General features: G+C 44.8%; 1 protein-coding gene across 15 annotated transcripts in view; it reads left to right on the forward strand.

The window, feature by feature from the left end:
- Nucleotides 1-17,633, forward strand: part of PTPRK (protein tyrosine phosphatase receptor type K) — a 1,135,739-nt gene that overhangs the window by 1,046,590 nt on the left and 71,516 nt on the right. For all 15 annotated transcript variants that reach the window (XM_085611847.1, XM_085611842.1, XM_085611846.1 and 12 more), the window contains 2 exons: nt 11,677-11,793; nt 12,461-12,615. In XM_085611847.1, coding sequence (XP_085467973.1) covers nt 11,677-11,793; nt 12,461-12,615 — 272 coding nt within the window. The remainder of the gene's footprint in view (nt 1-11,676; nt 11,794-12,460; nt 12,616-17,633) is intronic.

Here is a 17,633-nt window from a genome sequence, read left to right on the forward strand (position 1 = left end):
GAAATTGGTTTTGAATGGAAATGAGGAGTTGCCGTACACTGGGGGAAAGTGTCTTTCTGGACAGTTGCCTTGGGGTGTTGATCTCTGGGGTCATAGCTACTACCTTGCCCTCCAGTGAGGAGGAGGACATTCTGCCAAAATATTCTCTTTTATCCTGCAGGCATTATTTAATCAGCTGATAAGGTAGTATAAATGGGAGGGGGGGGTGCGATAAATGGGAGGGGGGGTGCGCCTCGTTTGCAGTGCTGTACACATGTTGCCATAAATTAAGCCAATGTACCGTGGTGCAATGATTCCTGTTTCAAGGCTTCACGGTTCAAGCAGATCTTGACAGACAATTTCTCCATGTGAGAAGTACTCTACAAGGTTAGCAGTGCCCCATAATTGGGGTAAAGTAATATACTTCTTCTACATTTGATCTTTTATAGATTCACCTACTTAATTCATTCCCCATTGTCAGGTTGGGAATCCACAGTAACTTTAAACAGCTCTAAACAATAGTTGGCTCAATAACAGTGTTTTAGTAGCACAACCTCCTAATTTGATACAATCCAAGCTTCAGTCAGTGAGGTGAAAGTGCTGAGCGCCTGCTCTCAACTCACCTGGAAGCCACCATAGATCAGATTTCTACCATAATGTTTGAGGAAGCCACCAACAGACCTCTGCTAGCTGAAAACTTACTACTATTGGACATTCCTTCCACTTCATCTTCCTGAGTCTTCAGCCAACCTTCGCTTCAGCTTCCACTAGGAGTTGTTTCTAGGGTTTTTAAGACTTTAGATGCACTGGCCAAGGGGGATACCTCATTCACTTAGTCAGCAAAAGAGGAACTATCTCTCCAAGTGCTGCTCAGACTGTGGACAAAATGAGATTTATATTGATGCCCTGCACAATCTGTGCATTATTGTCATCTTCCATCTCACAAGACCTCACAGTGGGACAGCTACAAGTGTTTTCCCTCAAACGCTTAAAGAGCGAGAAAATAGGCTGCCGTTGTTTCTGAACAAAAACTTAATCCCTCCTAAAGGGGATGAATAGTCACATGGGATGATTCTGTGAAAAGTACTCCCCCAAACACCTCGACGAAGGCAGCCCAAAAGCAGAAGAACATAAAGCTCCTTCAGCTGAAGTTAACCACTGAAGTCCCTGCATCTGCCTTTACAAAAGGCAAGACAAAGCTTACTTCAGAAAATGCCTGCCCAGAAAAATGTGTTAAAATCTAGCTCCACTGACATCCTCTCAGTAGTTCTAAATAAACCATAGTGGATGAATATTCTTCCCTGAATATCAAATAAGCTATTGTCAACAACATCACTATTGACACCCATCTTACCAGCTAAGTCCTCCAGTAATGTCTCGTCGCTGGCGTAGAATACAGCAGCCTTGTCATGATCCCATTGAGGAAGGCTACTAGACAGTGATTCATTAGTAGTAAAAAAAAATAGTGTCAAGGAGCCCACTGCAACTTGCACTACACATTGTCCCTGCCAGGGCTGCCAATGACAGTACCAACTCAACTACAAATCATCACCCTCCTCCACGTATGACAATTCAGACTATTTCAGGCATCCAAAGTATAAGAATGGCTTAGGCGGTAGGCATTAGCCATTTTTAATGGATATACAACTGTTGTTTTACTCATCTGTAAATTAGATGGATAGCGCCACGATATGGCCGACTGTCATTAGTGCCGGTGTTGACAATTCAGTGCCGGCCACCAGAAACCACCAGCTCAAATTAAGCACTGCTCCTAGACCCTTGTTGATTTCAAAACCAATAACCATGTCAATGCAAACACGTTAGCAACCAACCTGCCAACAGCAATAATGTTAGCAGCCTAATTTGCCGATGGAGTTTCATCTTTTGCCTTCCATTGAGGATCCTCCACCTAAATTTACCTGAAACACCTTCCAGGAGTCCTGAAAAACCAGGCAGATGCGGTCAGTCACGAACTGTCAGACTGCCTGTGGGAGCTTCACCACGATTGCCTATAATATGCCTTCTGAATATGGGTCATCCAATTCTCTACATGTTAACCATTTAACAGAAATGTACTATACCACCAACTGCTGGCACCTGAATCCAATGGCAGTACCTTCGTGATGTCATGCTTAGACATCTTCGATTAGGCCTTTCTGCCATATCCATTGATTGCCAGAGTGCTGAAGAAAGCCAAAGTGTATCACTGTTTACTAACACCAGTTGCCCCATTGTGGCCTTGCTAATTCTGGTGTAGTGACCTGTTCATACCGTGTCAACATCAATCAATACAGTTCATTGATCATCCCAGGCTCCTCTACAGATTTAACAGACAAGTCGTCCATCAGACCCGAAGTTACTTTATCTGACAACTTGGTTCCTGACCACTTAGAGTTCAGTCATATCGTCATTCCCGTGGACTGCAGGAAGATACTGACACCAGCACGGGCAACTACTACAGCGTGAACTTACAACACTAAATAAAAGCACTTCTGTGTCTAGGGTATAGATAAAGGGCTTATACCCATCTAGATGCAGCCCCATCAAGTTTTAACATACATACTTCACCTCGCTCAAGAAGGTCTCCTACATACAATGCTCCATCATTCATAAAACAATTTTTTGTGGGTTGAGTTCAAGCTTTTTCTTCTTTAGAACACCTATTTCCACTAGAGTTGACTACAGTTCTTGCTTAAATGATCTTTCTTTTTTTTCACAACAAATTTTATTCATTTTCAAGGGTACAAAGTGGGCAGAGCCCGGCAAGTACATAACCAATGATGCAGGATTATACAGTACCTGGTTTATTGTCCCATAACAAGTGGGCCTGTAAAACGTCAGGCCAAATGAGCCACAAACTACACCCAACCAAATATATAAATACATGCAAGCTGTTAAAAACGGGAAAAAGAAAGGAAGAACAGTACAGTTAGTGAATCATTTGCTGTGCTATGGTATCAGAATGGAGTCTGGGAGTCCAATCCCAGGGTTACACAAGTCTGAGTGTGGTAGGTCAATACCCCTATATATCGCCCAATGAGACCAGATCTTCCTGTGCTTCTGCAGGCACCCTTTCGCTTCGAAGACCACAATTTCTGCGCCCATGCACCTGTCCATTGCTCTCTTCCAGCCCCCCCACACTAGGTGGAGAACACGCCTTCCAGTTCTGCGCTATATCTCTCTTGGCAAGAGTTAGACCTAAGAATAGGAGGTGCTGCTTGTAGCGGTTCCCCCCCATCTCATCTGTGCTATGGAGAAGAAACAGACGAGGATCAAGTGGAATGGTCCAAGCCAGCACCTGGCCTAGACAGGACGCCACTTTCTCCAAGAATGGTTGTATCCCAGTACAGCTCCAGATGGTGTGCAGGAAGGAGCCCTCTTCCGTAGTACTTCGGAGACACTGGGGGGACTGAATGGCACCCATCTTCCACAACCGGTACCGTGTGTAATATACCCTGTGTAGGTACTTAAACTGAATGAGGCGGTAGCGCGAGGACACCGCCACCTGTCGGGGACTAGCCAGAGCCTCAGTCCTATCGTCATCTGTCAGCGTTGGCAGGTCCGCTTCCCACGCTGCTCTTGTCTTGTGTAATGTGTTGGGCGTGTGAGTAGTTAATGTTTGAAAGATCTGTTTAATCTTATGTGCCCCAATGTCGCCCATTAATAGCCGACCTTCCAGAGGGCGAAATTCTGGAAGTGTCTTTATGTTACGAATGTAAGGCTCTATGGCATGGTGCAATTGCAAGTAGCGGTGAAACTGGGATTTGTGTAATTGAAAGTCAGTCTGTAACTGCAGAAATGACTTAAGTGTGGTGCCCCGCATGATGTCCCCTAGTGTGGATATTCCGATTAGGTCCCACCTGCGGCAGCCCACCAGAGCCGAAACAGGGCGCAAATACGTGCCTTGCCAGAGGGGGGTAGTTTGTGTCAACTTCTCCCACCAGCCCATGGATTTCGCTGTGCGTCTCCATAATTGCATGACCGTTCTGCAAGTCAGGAGAAGGGTGGCAAGACTGGTCTGGCTGTAGAGTAAGTCCTGTAGAGAACTGCCTAACATAGCTAGCCGCTCCACTGCGTATGCTGGATCTGACTGAGAACTATACCACCACTCGTTAATGACCAGAAGATGGGAGGCGGCGTAGTATGCAAACAGGTCTGCTGCTGCGATGCCGCCACAGTAGGTAGACTGAGTACATGTGTGAAGTGCAACCCGAATCGCCCCTCCTTGCTTCAAAAACCCATTCAGGTTCGCATTTAATTGCGTAAACCCCGAAGGGAGGATATCATATGGAAAGTTTTGTAGTCGATAAATCAGCCGTGGTAGGGATACCATTTTAAAGATGGCTGTGCGCCCATACAGCGAAAGGAGTAACTGGGGCCACACAGCGGTCTCACTGCGAACCGCTGGGAACAGTGGGGCTATGTTATGTGACCACGAAATTGAGGGACACGTCAACATAAACACTCCCAGATATTTAAAACCATCAGTGGCGTGGATAATTGTAATGCCCAGGCCTGGCGCCTCTGATCACCGCACATAGGAAATAAAATCGATTTAGAGGGGTTAGTTCAGAGCCCAAAGGTTTCCCCGAAGATCCAGAGTATCTGGAGGACACGCGATCCCGATGACACGGTTCCGTCTGGAAAAATAAGGTATCATCAGCGTAGAGTGCGATTCTGTCAGAACACTCCTGTGTGCATTCAAACCCACGGATCAACGGATCTTGCCGGATCCAAACCGCCATGACTCGATGGCCAGAGCAAAGAGCAATGGGGACAGGAGCAACCCTGTCGCTAGCCGCGACGGATGAGGAAGGGGGTCGACCGGTGTCCTGCAACGTGCACAGATGCCGAGAGATCAGTATATAACAGCTTGGTGTACGCTAGAAAGCGGGGGCATAGGTTTAGGGCATGGAGGAGTTTGAAGAGATAAGTCCAACTCAGGGAGCCAAACGCCTAATCGATGTTGGCTAGCAGAAGCGCCGCAGGGCGGCCCAACTCAGCGGCTCTGGCAATGGAGTTGTGGACGCGTCTAATATTATGTCTAGTGGAACGTTGTGGCATGTAACCGGACTGATCCGGATGAACAATATCTTGAATGCATGTACGTAAGCGATCAGCTAACACTTTGCCTAGAAGCTTGGGCTCAAAGTTGAGCAATGAAATAGGGCGATATGAAGCCGGATCTTTAGGAGGGCAGCCCGGCTTGAGAAAAACTACAATTTCTGCATGGCGCCAGTCTCGGGGTAGGATGTGTTGCTCAAGGGCTTTCTGTATGGCTGCTAATAAGTGTGGGCCCAGTGTCGTCATGTGCGGCCGCAGGAAGTCACTAGGGAATCTATTCGGCCCTGGCGCTTTACTGAGGTGAATGTTAGTTAGAGCAGCATCTAGCTCTTCTAGACTTATAGGAGCATCTAGGGCATCTCTCACTTGGTCATCTCTCACTTGGTCATCTCTCACTTAGTCTGACAATTTACGGGGGGTAATATCCGACAGAAACTCATCAATAAGATCTTCAGAAATAAGCTCCCACTGCTGGTATAGCGCGGCATAAAAAGTCACGAAGGCCCACCGACTCCGGAGATGTGCATAGTGCGCCGTCTGCATCCCGTAATATCGGTACTGGCATAGGGACTGCTCTGGCCTGACAGAGCCGGTGTAGCATTTTGCTGGACTTGTCGCCCCACAGATATATCCTATGTTGTGTTGCTAGCCAGGTGTCTTTAGCCTCATCAGTAAGAAGTTGGTGGATTTGCTGCTGGATACAACTGATCTTTCTTACCTTCACGCATATGAATAGGGTACTTCTTGAGTTTCTCACATGGAAAACGCTGTTATTGTTAGCTCTCAGCAAGCAGGGTTGAAGAGCATCATGCTTTCACCCTAAGGAACCATGCCTTTACTTTAGAAAATTGTCACCTTGCACACCAACTCGATGTTCATGGTCAAGGTCCCTTCAGACTTTCACCTAAATCAACCTGTCACTCGCCGCTATTTTTTTCAAATCAATCCCCGTCAGTGGAAAGATCCTTGCATTCATTTAATATGCATAGATGTATCAGGATCTAGATGGACCAGTCTAAAGACATTCATACTTCTGACCAGGTATTCGTCTCATTCAGCCCACCATGCAGTGGTTTGCCCACTATCCAAACAAGGAAATGCCAGTTGACTGGCAGCCTTCATCACATTTTGTCACAGTAAGGCAAAGGATCCTCTTAAAGGCAGTGCTAGGTTGCATTCCATGAGAAGCATAACAACAACGATGCTCTATGCAGGAGTACCTCTTGCAATTTGCTGCACGGCTACATGGAAAGCTGGTACTCTCTAACCACCCACTCTTGCCTAGAAGGTAATCTGGCAGCTGACACTTAAGTGGGTCAAGTAGTCCTATACTATTGCTATAAAGGTGACCCTTTCTTAGTATTTGAGGTACTGCTTGCCATTCTGATTCAAGCATGTCAATGTATGAAAGATCCAGTACTGCTGAAGAACTCAGTTGCTTACTGTACCTCCATTTCTCCAGCCTTAGTATCTTGCATAGACTCACTTGCGGCCCAACTGTCCTACAGTCTAGAAGAAATGGACTCTTTTTGTATGGGCACCAACGTTTTTTCCAGACTGATGATGCTGGATTTTTGACTGTATGCTGGGAGACCTCTATCAAGCCCTAGTCTAGTGCATGTGTTCTTACCCCTAAAACATGTCAAATTTGGCTGTACTGCTCATTGGCATTTTTAACGTACCTATAAGTCCCTAGTTTGTAAGTAAACATGTACAAAGGACCTGTTAAGTGTCACTAGTGGACTGAAGCACGTATTTTGCCACCACTAAAGTGACAGAGCAACGCTTCTGAAATCCTGCCCCTGCAGCCTGGATACACAGTTGTAAAACTGCTAATTCATTCTGGCAAAGTAAATCCTTTGTGATTAAACAAAGAAGACTAGCTTAAGTTGACCAAAGTGATGCAGTACTCAAAGTAGTTCTGTCACAGACACCTTGTAGGTGTATTCATGAAGCCCTCACCCACCAACCTAGTTGGTGGCATGCTTCATCATCGGGCCCACCCAGTGACACCTAGTATGTCCCGGGTGTGCTACGACGCCTGATTACAACGGAGCTGGTATATTGCTGAGAGTGCAGTGAGGTTGGGTGAATTGTGATTTAAAACGGCTTGGTGGTGGTCCCAGTACCCAAGGGTAAATTAAATTTTAATAACTGGGCCGACACCAGCGGTTAAAAGTAAGGCTACAGGACGTGTAAGGGTGGAGAGTTACTGCCCCCTGCGTCCTTCAGATGGTCGACATGTTTCAGCCAGTGCCTTAGAGTATTCTGGCTTTCCTCAGGACCGTTTTTAAAAGGGTGTGGTGAAAATAAAACAGACTTAGTGTTGTGGTACAGACTATGTGATACACTCACTAAGGCGTTTTTCTATGTGTGAGAGGGGGATTCCCTTCTCATGCATACCTGTACAAACAAACATTAAAAACAAGGACAAAACATTTGTAGAGAAAGTCAGTAGTCAATTTAGACATCCGGTCAACAATGCTTAGGTGGCCGGCACTATAGTGCATGGTGAGAGGACTATAGTCGGCTAGGTGTGATGGTACTGGTGGTGCCATCAGAGTGAAAGTACGCAACTAATTAAGAGCGTGGTGTGGCTAAAACACGGAAATCACACTGAAGGCAGGTGACTTAGTGTAGCAGGGCGCAAGGAAAATGTTCTTACGCTTTGGGTTATTAGCCAAGGCTTCCTGGAGGGAAGCGGTAAGGGGATGACCCTATGAGAGAAAAAGAGATAGGCTGTGGGAGTTAGGGACCTGTGAGGGAAAAAGCGCTTACCCAGTTTGTTGTTTGGAGGCTTGTCAGGATTGTCATACTCACAGTCTTTCTGGTCAGTGCCTGCCTTGTACCTATTGTCCCGCCGTCGTCCTCCGGTAGAAAGAGCCTCTCGGCGTGTCACCTGCCTTCAGTGTGATTTCCGTGTTTTAGCCACACCACGCTCTTAATTAGTTGCGTACTTTCACTCTGATGGCACCACCAGTACCATCACACCTAGCCGACTATAGTCCTCTCACCATGCACTATAGTGCCGGCCACCTAAGCATTGTTGACCGGATGTCTAAATTGACTACTGACTTTCTCTACAAATGTTTTGTCCTTGTTTTTAATGTTTGTTTGTACAGGTATGCATGAGAAGGGAATCCCCCTCTCACACATAGAAAAACGCCTTAGTGAGTGTATCACATAGTCTGTACCACAACACTAAGTCTGTTTTATTTTCACCACACCCTTTTAAAAACGGTCCTGAGGAAAGCCAGAATACTCTAAGGCACTGGCTGAAACATGTCGACCATCTGAAGGACGCAGGGGGCAGTAACTCTCCACCCTTACACGTCCTGTAGCCTTACTTTTAACCGCTGGTGTCGGCCCAGTTATTAAAATTTAATTTACCCTTGGGTACTGGGACCACCACCAAGCCGTTTTAAATCACAATTCACCCAACCTCACTGCACTCTCAGCAATATACCAGCTCCGCTGTAATCAGGCGTCGTAGCACACCCGGGACATACTAGGTGTCACTGGGTGGGCCCGATGATGAAGCATGCCACCAACTAGGTTGGTGGGTGAGGGCTTCATGAATACACCTACAAGGTGTCTGTGACAGAACTACTTTGAGTACTGCATCACTTTGGTCAACTTAAGCTAGTCTTCTTTGTTTAATCACATATAAATCCCTCGGGGACATGGACTAGCTTTCTAGTCCTCTCTCTCCCTCTTGTTACACGCAAAGTAAATCCTTTGCCAGGTATAAACCTTCCATTTTGATACCTATAAGTCACTGCTAAGGCAGGCATTAAATGCCCAGGGGACAGAGTGCATGGTATTTAAAAGCAGGACGTATATTTTGTTTAACATGTCCTGTCAGTGAAAAACCTCCTGTTTTTTCACTGTGCCAAGGATAGCTGTACCCTGGGAGAACACTGGGTTACATTATAAAATCTTATAATGATTAAATTCAGTTTGGGAGTATCTAGAAAAATGATTCAAAGATTCATTTTAATAGTCATTTAAAATCAAACTTAATGGTCTAGTAGAATTTTACACTACTATTTTGAAGGATAGACTTTTAGAAAATTGTAATTTGTCTGACTGAGCTAAATGTGCCTTTCTTCAATGTTCACTGTCACCTAGGAACTGAATGGCTCCTTGGTAAGGGTGAGAAGTGGCTCCCAGAGCTGAGACAAAAGGAGATGTGCTGACTTTTCCCTGACATGGCTATCCAGGCTGTGCCCAGGAACTTAATGAACTTCAAAAGATGCTGCCTATCCTGTCAATGGCAGATCTAGCTCACACCTGGGCCTGCCCCTGCTATTGCCCTGCTAACCAGCCAAGCACCAGTCCCGGTAGGAGAGTGCCTGGCCCCAGAACCGTTTGAGTGATTACAAGGCAGGTTTACCCATTACCCTAGCCACACCTCTGGGTGGGCACAGGGAGAGCTGCACAGATAAGGAAATATTCTGCCGTATTAGTTTTAGGTAGCATGGGGCACGGTGGGATAGTTTACAGTAAAACATAGGTGCTGAAACTGGGTAGAGTCAGCCCTGGCAACTTTTACTGTATTGATTAGGGAGTGGCTCGGAAATTTCCCAGCCCACCGACTGGCACTGGACATAAATGTGGTACTACCTTGAACACTTCTGGACCTGTGGAAGACAGGAGGACTATACCTTCTTTCTTTTGTGAACTGTGAGGAGAACCCTGTGGGCTGGACCTGTTCCCACTTGTTCCCAGGACTGAGAAGTGGACTCTAATGGTCAGTTGGATGACTACCTGTTAAGCTTCAGGGATATAAAAGCAAAAAGAAGCCCACTTACATGAGAGAGCCCAGCTGATCAGTTACAACTGAACCTAGCCTGGAACCTGCTGGTAGCTTTCGCTTGAGTAAATCCTGACCTCCTAAGTGGTGTCTTTGAGGCCCCGGGGCTTTTGGAAAAGTATCAGAGTAAACTCCTCCTGCCTAACCCTAAAAACTGGTACAATTTTCAAGTATTTTTGTCTGGAAAACTGACAGAAGACTAGGACAAACCTGCCGGGTCAATCTGACGAGGGTGCCTTTCCAGTGTTCAGAGATGTAGGTTGCTCAGAGCGTTTCCACAGTCGCAAATACATTTCATCTGTACGTTATAGAGAAGGTATCTGGTCTCATGGAGCCCTGTTTGGCTACAACTATATGAACAAAGAACAGCGGCGTAGCTGAGGTGGGGCAGTTCGGCCTGGGTGGCACTTAGTTTGGGGGCGGCGGCGAGCGGAAGGAAAGTTAAAAAAAAAAAAAAAAGTATTCTCCTTAGTAGTCGTCTTTTGCCTCCCCCTCCGTTGGTTGTCGCCTCCATTCCCCCCTCATGCTCCTCCCCCCAAGGGCCGTCACTGAACAGCAAACTCGGGGATCACCTCGGGCGGCAAAAGCTCTAGCTAAGCCACTGACAAAGACTGGTACCTAGAACTGCAATTAGGTTCTTTAGATGGGTTGAAACTGAGAACTGGCCAAAGGCATTTTTCTCAGCGAAACATAAACACAAGATTTGATTTTTCATCAATGCAAAACATTAATGGTTTTACAACTAGTACATTTCAGCTTTTTCATTTGTGACATACTTCTCCTGCCATTACTCATGTAACACTTCAACTGCCGGCCACTTTGCACCTTGTTTTTGCTAACACAAATTTTGTACTTTGTTACCTTTTTTTTTAAATTACGTCTGATGCTACAAGATAATGGTTCCCGGTTTCTCCCTTTTTTGTCAGCCATGTAACTTTTTGCAGGCGAAAACAATGAAACTGAAACATCAACAGATCTTGATGTCATCAATTCTTCAGTTTTGGCATTGATATTATTCAAGCGTTCAGTTTTGCTTTATAAAATGCTCATACATTTCTTGTCTTTGAAAAGTTCACTTTACGTTGCTCCAGTAATATATATAATACATGAACGTAAAGGAGTATCGGAGTACCACCTTGTTTCACCAAAACGCCTAGTATTTTTAAGAAGTGTGTGGCAATGCGTAACTTTTTTCCCTGTGAAATGTTGGAACAATTATGCCAAATTAAGTATAAATGTTTGACATATGCTGTGGGGTATCTCGAATTAAAATTGAATGTGATGGCATACCTCTATTTAAAAAGTCATTTACACTGGTAAGGGGGCAGGCTCTCATAGAAGACGCTCTCGTAACACATTTTCTGCTGAAACCTGCCTCCTGCTAGATGTTTTCTGCTGGCATAATTTGTGACAGTTCACACAATTTGCGTAGCGTGAAACTGAGCAAATTTTGTTAGCGGAACTATTTTGCACAGGCCTAATATATTCCTTGTCAAGGTGATACGTCGACTCATAAACAAGAATATCAAGTTGATTGGGAAGTGGTAGCACTCAATCATGTATATTCCCTTATGAGTATTGCATTGAGTCCCCATGATTTTTTAATACCACTGTTTGGCCAAGTGGGAGACAGGAAATCCCCCCCCCTTTAGTTTTTTTATCTCAGTTTACACTTTGACCTCAATAAGTACATTGATATTCTCTGCAAATCTTCTAGGTTTTGATGCATACAGTTTGCCTGTGTATGTCCACTTTTCATCTGCCAGTGAGGAAACTGATGTATTCAGTGCATTATTAAAGACGTTTTGCTTTCTCAGGTTAAGTGCTACAAGTATTGGCCAGATGACACCGAAGTTTATGGCGACTTCAAAGTTACATGTGTGGAAATGGAGCCCCTTGCAGAATATGTCATCAGGACGTTCACTCTTGAAAGGGTAAGTGTGTTAGACGTTTAAGAAAGATCCTGCTGCACGTGGCAGTTCCACAAATTGACGATCATTGCAGGGAGAGTTAGTAATGCCCTGTGTGCTGTTGCATGATGCTTGTCATTATGTGCTAACCAAAAAGGCTTGTGGTGCATATGATGCTCAGAGCGGTTGCTAGTTTTTCCTCAGGCTCTAATGTGGTTCCATGCGTCTTGTGATCAGAACAAAAGTAGGGCGTCATTCTGAAATGAATGCCTTCAGTTTCATAATGATTCATCGCGGTGTGAGATCTGCGTTGTTTCTCATCTCTCCCCAGGTTGCCATACTATTGCCTTTCAAACCGAAGTAGGCTCCTTTTATTGCAGCGACCACACACGCACGCATTGCTAGCATGCCTTTTAATGGAGGCGATTGGTGGAGCAAAGTCAATTTGAAGAGAAATTCTATTGTCTCTGAGGAAACGTTGATTGAGCCAGCCCAGCGGTTGTCGCATCCTTTTCCAAGTGGGGCACATTTATTTTTCAAGTAAATAGGGACGGTGGCTACGAGGTAACAAGGCGACAGTTAGTCTCCCCGAGAGGATCACTATTGCCATTCCATTTAAATTAGTTGCAATGAGTTTGACCTGCTTGCCACTCCCCAGAGCATTCAAAGCTTGTTGTTTTGCCTTTCGCAGAGAGGGTACAATGAAATCCGTGAGGTGAAGCAGTTCCATTTCACTGGCTGGCCAGATCATGGCGTCCCTTACCATGCAACAGGTCTCCTGTCTTTCATCCGGCGAGTGAAGCTTTCAAATCCCCCCAGTGCGGGACCCATCGTAGTTCATTGCAGGTTTGTACAGATAATTTCTACCAATCCCTGTGGGTGACATAAAAGGCACTGGACTCTCACATTTGCGGGTCCTTTTGGCGCTTTTCTTTTGCAATCTTATTGGCCCGTAAAGCGCTATCTGATGAATCAGAATTCAAAACTGAGACTGTTCAGCCACAAATGTATACATTTAAATAACGTGAGACAAATAAGGCTCCACAAGAAAAACAAAAAATGTTTATTTTGAATCAATAAAGGTCTTATTAAATGTTAAAAAGTTTATGGAAACATACCACGTAGCGCCAATCAATAATCAGTACATGAATGCATTTGTTGGTAGGAATTTCAAATCAATAAAAGTCATATAAGTAAGAGGACAAGCTATCATAGCTTCCCCTCAAAGGACCAATTATTTAAAATTAGTCCTCTCATAAAGTGAGCATCTTACATTTCCTACTCTGCTCTGTTCTATTCAAAGTCTGTAAAAATGTCTACTGCCTCATCTACATTGCACTCGCATAAGTCACACATTCCTAACATTTGCTACACTTTCACACAGTTCTCATGGAAATATCCAATCAGCTTAAAGTAGGAACATACAATCTATGCTCAGTAGCTTCTCGGGATTCTCCACTATACAGCCATTCTCTGCGCCCTCAAACTTACATTTATCTGCAGCAAATAAGATACATTGGACCAGCCTGTACTCTGCAGGTGTATTAATATATTTAATACATTCCATGATTATGATGGTAAAGAAAACATTTTACTTAAGAAAGAAAGCAGAGAACATTGCATTTAGTAATTGAGACTTCAGCTTTGCCTTGAAATAATCGTTCATGTCTTGAAGCAAGATGGCTGTACTACGAGAGCCATTTGCATTGCAAGTCTACATTACACAAAAATATATCTGTACTCTCTTTTCGTGACTCTTTTCTTTATATCAGTTGTGGGGATCACCTGGTATCTGCTGACATGATCGAGAAACATTTTCTCAAATCAGTCAGGAAAGCTGTGTGCAGCCTGACACTCCATAAGTCCTTTAATGTACACATGTATGTTAACGTTCTGGTTTTGCATGCCCAGCCTCAGCATCTGAGAATTGTCAAAGAATACTTGGGTCTTCCTGAGAGTACGAACGTAATTGATAATTTTTCCTTCCCATGTAAGGCTCATCTTTACCCCACCGTGGACGATTGTCTGGCCATGGCGCCATCTTAACACACAGGCGTTTCAGTCTTGTGCTGGCTCTCTGAATCCTGTTTGACTTCAGGATTTTAGTAATCCTCCTCAAGTAGCCTGTGCTATCATCCAAAGGCATCTTAAATATTGAGGCAGCCATAGACTTCCCGGCAACAAACATCACCAGCATGCTGGTTTCAGTGTTCATTTGGTTTCCAAACCTTCTGCATACGAGTTGTTGTATGTCTCTTGCTTGGAAGGAGGCAGTTTAAGTTGACCTAAAATATAATTGGGACCAGCATTTGTCCCTCCATCAAAATGCTCCAGGCCCTACTGTTTTTAGGTCTCACCTGACCCAGCGCATGCGCTGGTCTAGCGAGACTTTTTGAGAGGGCTCCAAAAAGTGCTACCAGGCCAGCCTAGAGCTACAGTGCATGTGCGTAGGCACACGCGCCTCGCTTGACCGCGATTACTTACTTTCACGGCCACTCGGCCGCTTTGATGTTTGATCGCGATCACTTTCGCGTCCGCTTGACATAGCCAATAGGTCTCGCTTTTGGGACCTTATAAGTATTTAGTTATGCAACTGTTGCATGGCTAAACACTTAAAAGGTCCCAAAGGCGAGACCTATTGGCTATGCCAATGCTTGTTGTTTCTGTCTCTCGAGTGAAGCGCCCATTCACCTAATTTGCTTGGAGGTAATCACCGTACATCCTCAGAGCGTGATGTTTCAAACACTACTCCTCGTAGAAAATCAAGGTCTCTATTTCACGTAAGTGCTGCAGTGCCTGACACTGGCACATTATTCGCTCCTCAAATGCCAAATAATAATAAATGCCCTTTATTAATAAAGGTCATCTTTCTTTTCATCAAAGCTTTGCTTCTGGTGATCAATTTGAAGATGGTCATGAAACACATGAACACCACTTGTCTAGTGCTGCATTTAGGGAGCAGAACAGCATCCATTCCACTTTCCATTTCTCCTTGCAGTGATCTGCCCTTGAGCCATGCCATTTTGGGGTTGCTTTCTTTACCAAAAGCAGCATGGTGCTAATGCACAAATGTGCTGCTCCAATTTTGGCTGTATTTCGAAACTAAATAGCATGATCAGTGAATTATCTTTTAGTTCTATTATAACCATATCACATGTTTTGCCTAATTGGTGGGTTTCTTGCATGTGGCCTGGCTGTGTGACTCCCTGCAGACCTTCTGGGGTAAAGTCATTACTGCACTATCTGACATGATTAGATGTGCTGTGACGATGGAACTGAAGATAGACCTGCTTGTCTGGGTTAAGGTGATAACCAACCACTCATAAAAACGGGATCACTTCTGGTTCGCAAAAGATGGTTAGCGTATTGCTTGGGCAGAGCTCCTAAATTTTAATCTTGGCTGGAATCTTACATATAGTAGTGCTTAATGTAACGATAAATAACGTGCCTGGAAACAGGTTTCAGGTAAGTAGAAGTGGAGCTTTTATTATATGCATACATCCATCAGGAACCAACAGCAACTGCTCCACTGACTCACGAACTGCATTCTATGTTCTACATTCTATATGACATCACATTACAGTGTGCAGCTAGATCACACTTCTCCCCCTTTTAACAGACTGCAAATTATAATTGGAGACATTATTCCTATTGCATTCTCATGGCATTCTCTTCTGAAATGTTTGCACTAACTTCTAATGAACCTTTCTTATCAGAATCAACTCTGGTTTTTAATACAACTATAAAACTCTTGTTCAACATTCTCTCATCTTCTTATTTTGACAGCGTTATTAAAATACGTAACCACTGTGATTGGCTCAGTAAACTTTGATCAGGGCATACATCTCACAGGGGTCTATCCTCGCCTAATCTCATACTTTGACCTTCACCTTCTTTACACATTTTGTTTGTCAAAATACTCTATCCTTTTCTTCTGCAATTCCACCTCTTGATCTCTCCACTCACCAGGTCCATTTTACTTGACCCCTTTGTCCGATTTATCCAACATGGACATAAGTGTTGGGGGGGTGGGGTGAGACGACCCTAAAGCAATTCAAATGGAGACTTTCCTGTGGAAATATGTGATGTCATGCAATGTGCTTTTATTACTTTTTTGCAATTCAACCTTCCAGTCTATAGAATTCACCTGTGAACGCACTTGTTGAACCATTCCACAGCTCTATTGGTTTCTAGATGTTATTTTGAACAATTTTCATGAATAGTCCAACAGGATTCTATTAACCCATCCATACTTTTAAAGCAAAACTGCTGGCCATTATCTGAGAAAATTAACTTTGGGTACCTAGATGATCTAAAATCCAGACCTTTCTTCTAAAAATTTTCCTTCAACAGTTTGTGATCTGTACATATCTTAAACTTCATCCCGCAAAGAAAATTCAGAAATGTGTTCAATGCCCAAAAGATTGCCAACGCCTCTAGTTCATTTCCGCTCCATGTAGATACCTTGAGGCGCAAGCAATCAAAGACTAATTACCACTCCTTCTCTGCTTCAAAATTGCTCCTAGTCCTTTGGAACTCACCTCTGTGACAATAATAGCCTCTTCACCTGGAATAAATGCTTGTAAACTTAGTGTTTTTTAACTAATTTTTCAAACTAACAAACTCTTGCTGGCAGTCAGAACTCAACACAAATTCCTTACTTTTATGAAGTTTTCTAAAATGTGGCGATATCTGATAGAGACTTCTAGCTGCAGATTCCTTTCCTTGAATTAATCACCAGGCATCAGAGAGGATCTGAAAAAGGTTTGTGAGCAGCACCCCTTCATGCGCCAGTAGGTGGCATCATTCGTCTCCGCGTGGTTTCATTGGCATCGTCCACGCCAGAAGTGACGTTTGTGATGCCTGTGTAGGTGCCACCCAGGTGCGCTGATGTCAGTTCTTATCTTTCCGCACCAGCTAGTGCAGATCTAGGAAGAACTACCCCTTTCTTTTTTTTACTAGAGCTTTAAAAAGATTTGTCGAAGTCTTTTTTGAAGTTTACCTCCTAGTGTGGCAGGGATGTCCTCCAAGAAGGCCGGCTTCAAGACCTGCAGGGCCTGTCACTGAAAGATTTTGGTGACGGACCTGCACATTGTATGCCTTTGGTTCCTCAAGCGCGATCACAACTTGAAAGCTTGCTCCCAATGCCGCACCATGCACCTGAAGGCCTTAACGGAGCATGCCCTCAAGATTATGAAGGTTTGATGTGTGACGCCACGATGATCGCAATCCCGGTTGAAAGGAAGGTGCCTGGAGCGGTCGCGGAGCCCGAGGTCATTATTGCATTTGAAGTTGTTGAGTGATTTAGGTTAGTTCAAGTCCCACAAGAAAAAGAAGTTGAAGCCTGTTTCAGCTTCACCTCATCCATTGGCTGACAAGGGAGCGTTGCCACTCGTGGCCTTCCTCTGTGATTGAGCCAGCATCTGGGTCTGCTCCGCACCTCTCTGAGTTTTCAGAAACCAGAGCGACCCCACCCAAATAATAGAGTTTTATGAAGCAATGTACCTCATCTTAGGGTGGCTCGTTCCCTCTGGCACGCCTTCAGACCCTGCAAGTTCAGGAAAGCCTCTACTGGATCCACACGGCGACTCTGGCCCCAGTTGGGCCGCAAGGATCTACCGATTAGTCCAGATTGAAGCCGGTTGTACCACCTTACCTTCCCCAACGCCGATCCCGAAGCCAATGCTCCCGGCACCCCCTGGTGGCGCCATCCCTGTTTTCAGCCCTGACTCCAACATGGAGCCCTATTCTTACAAGCCAGGTCTCGGTGAAGCCAGTGGACTGGATACTTTCACCCATTCACAATAGTGGTGCGGAAGGCAGCTCAGGTCCTGGACCATAGCTTGCCCTCCGTGGCAGTCAAG

Source organism: Triturus cristatus, chromosome 6 (assembly GCF_964204655.1).
Source record: "Triturus cristatus chromosome 6, aTriCri1.1, whole genome shotgun sequence".
Taxonomy (NCBI): Eukaryota; Metazoa; Chordata; class Amphibia; order Caudata; family Salamandridae; genus Triturus; species Triturus cristatus.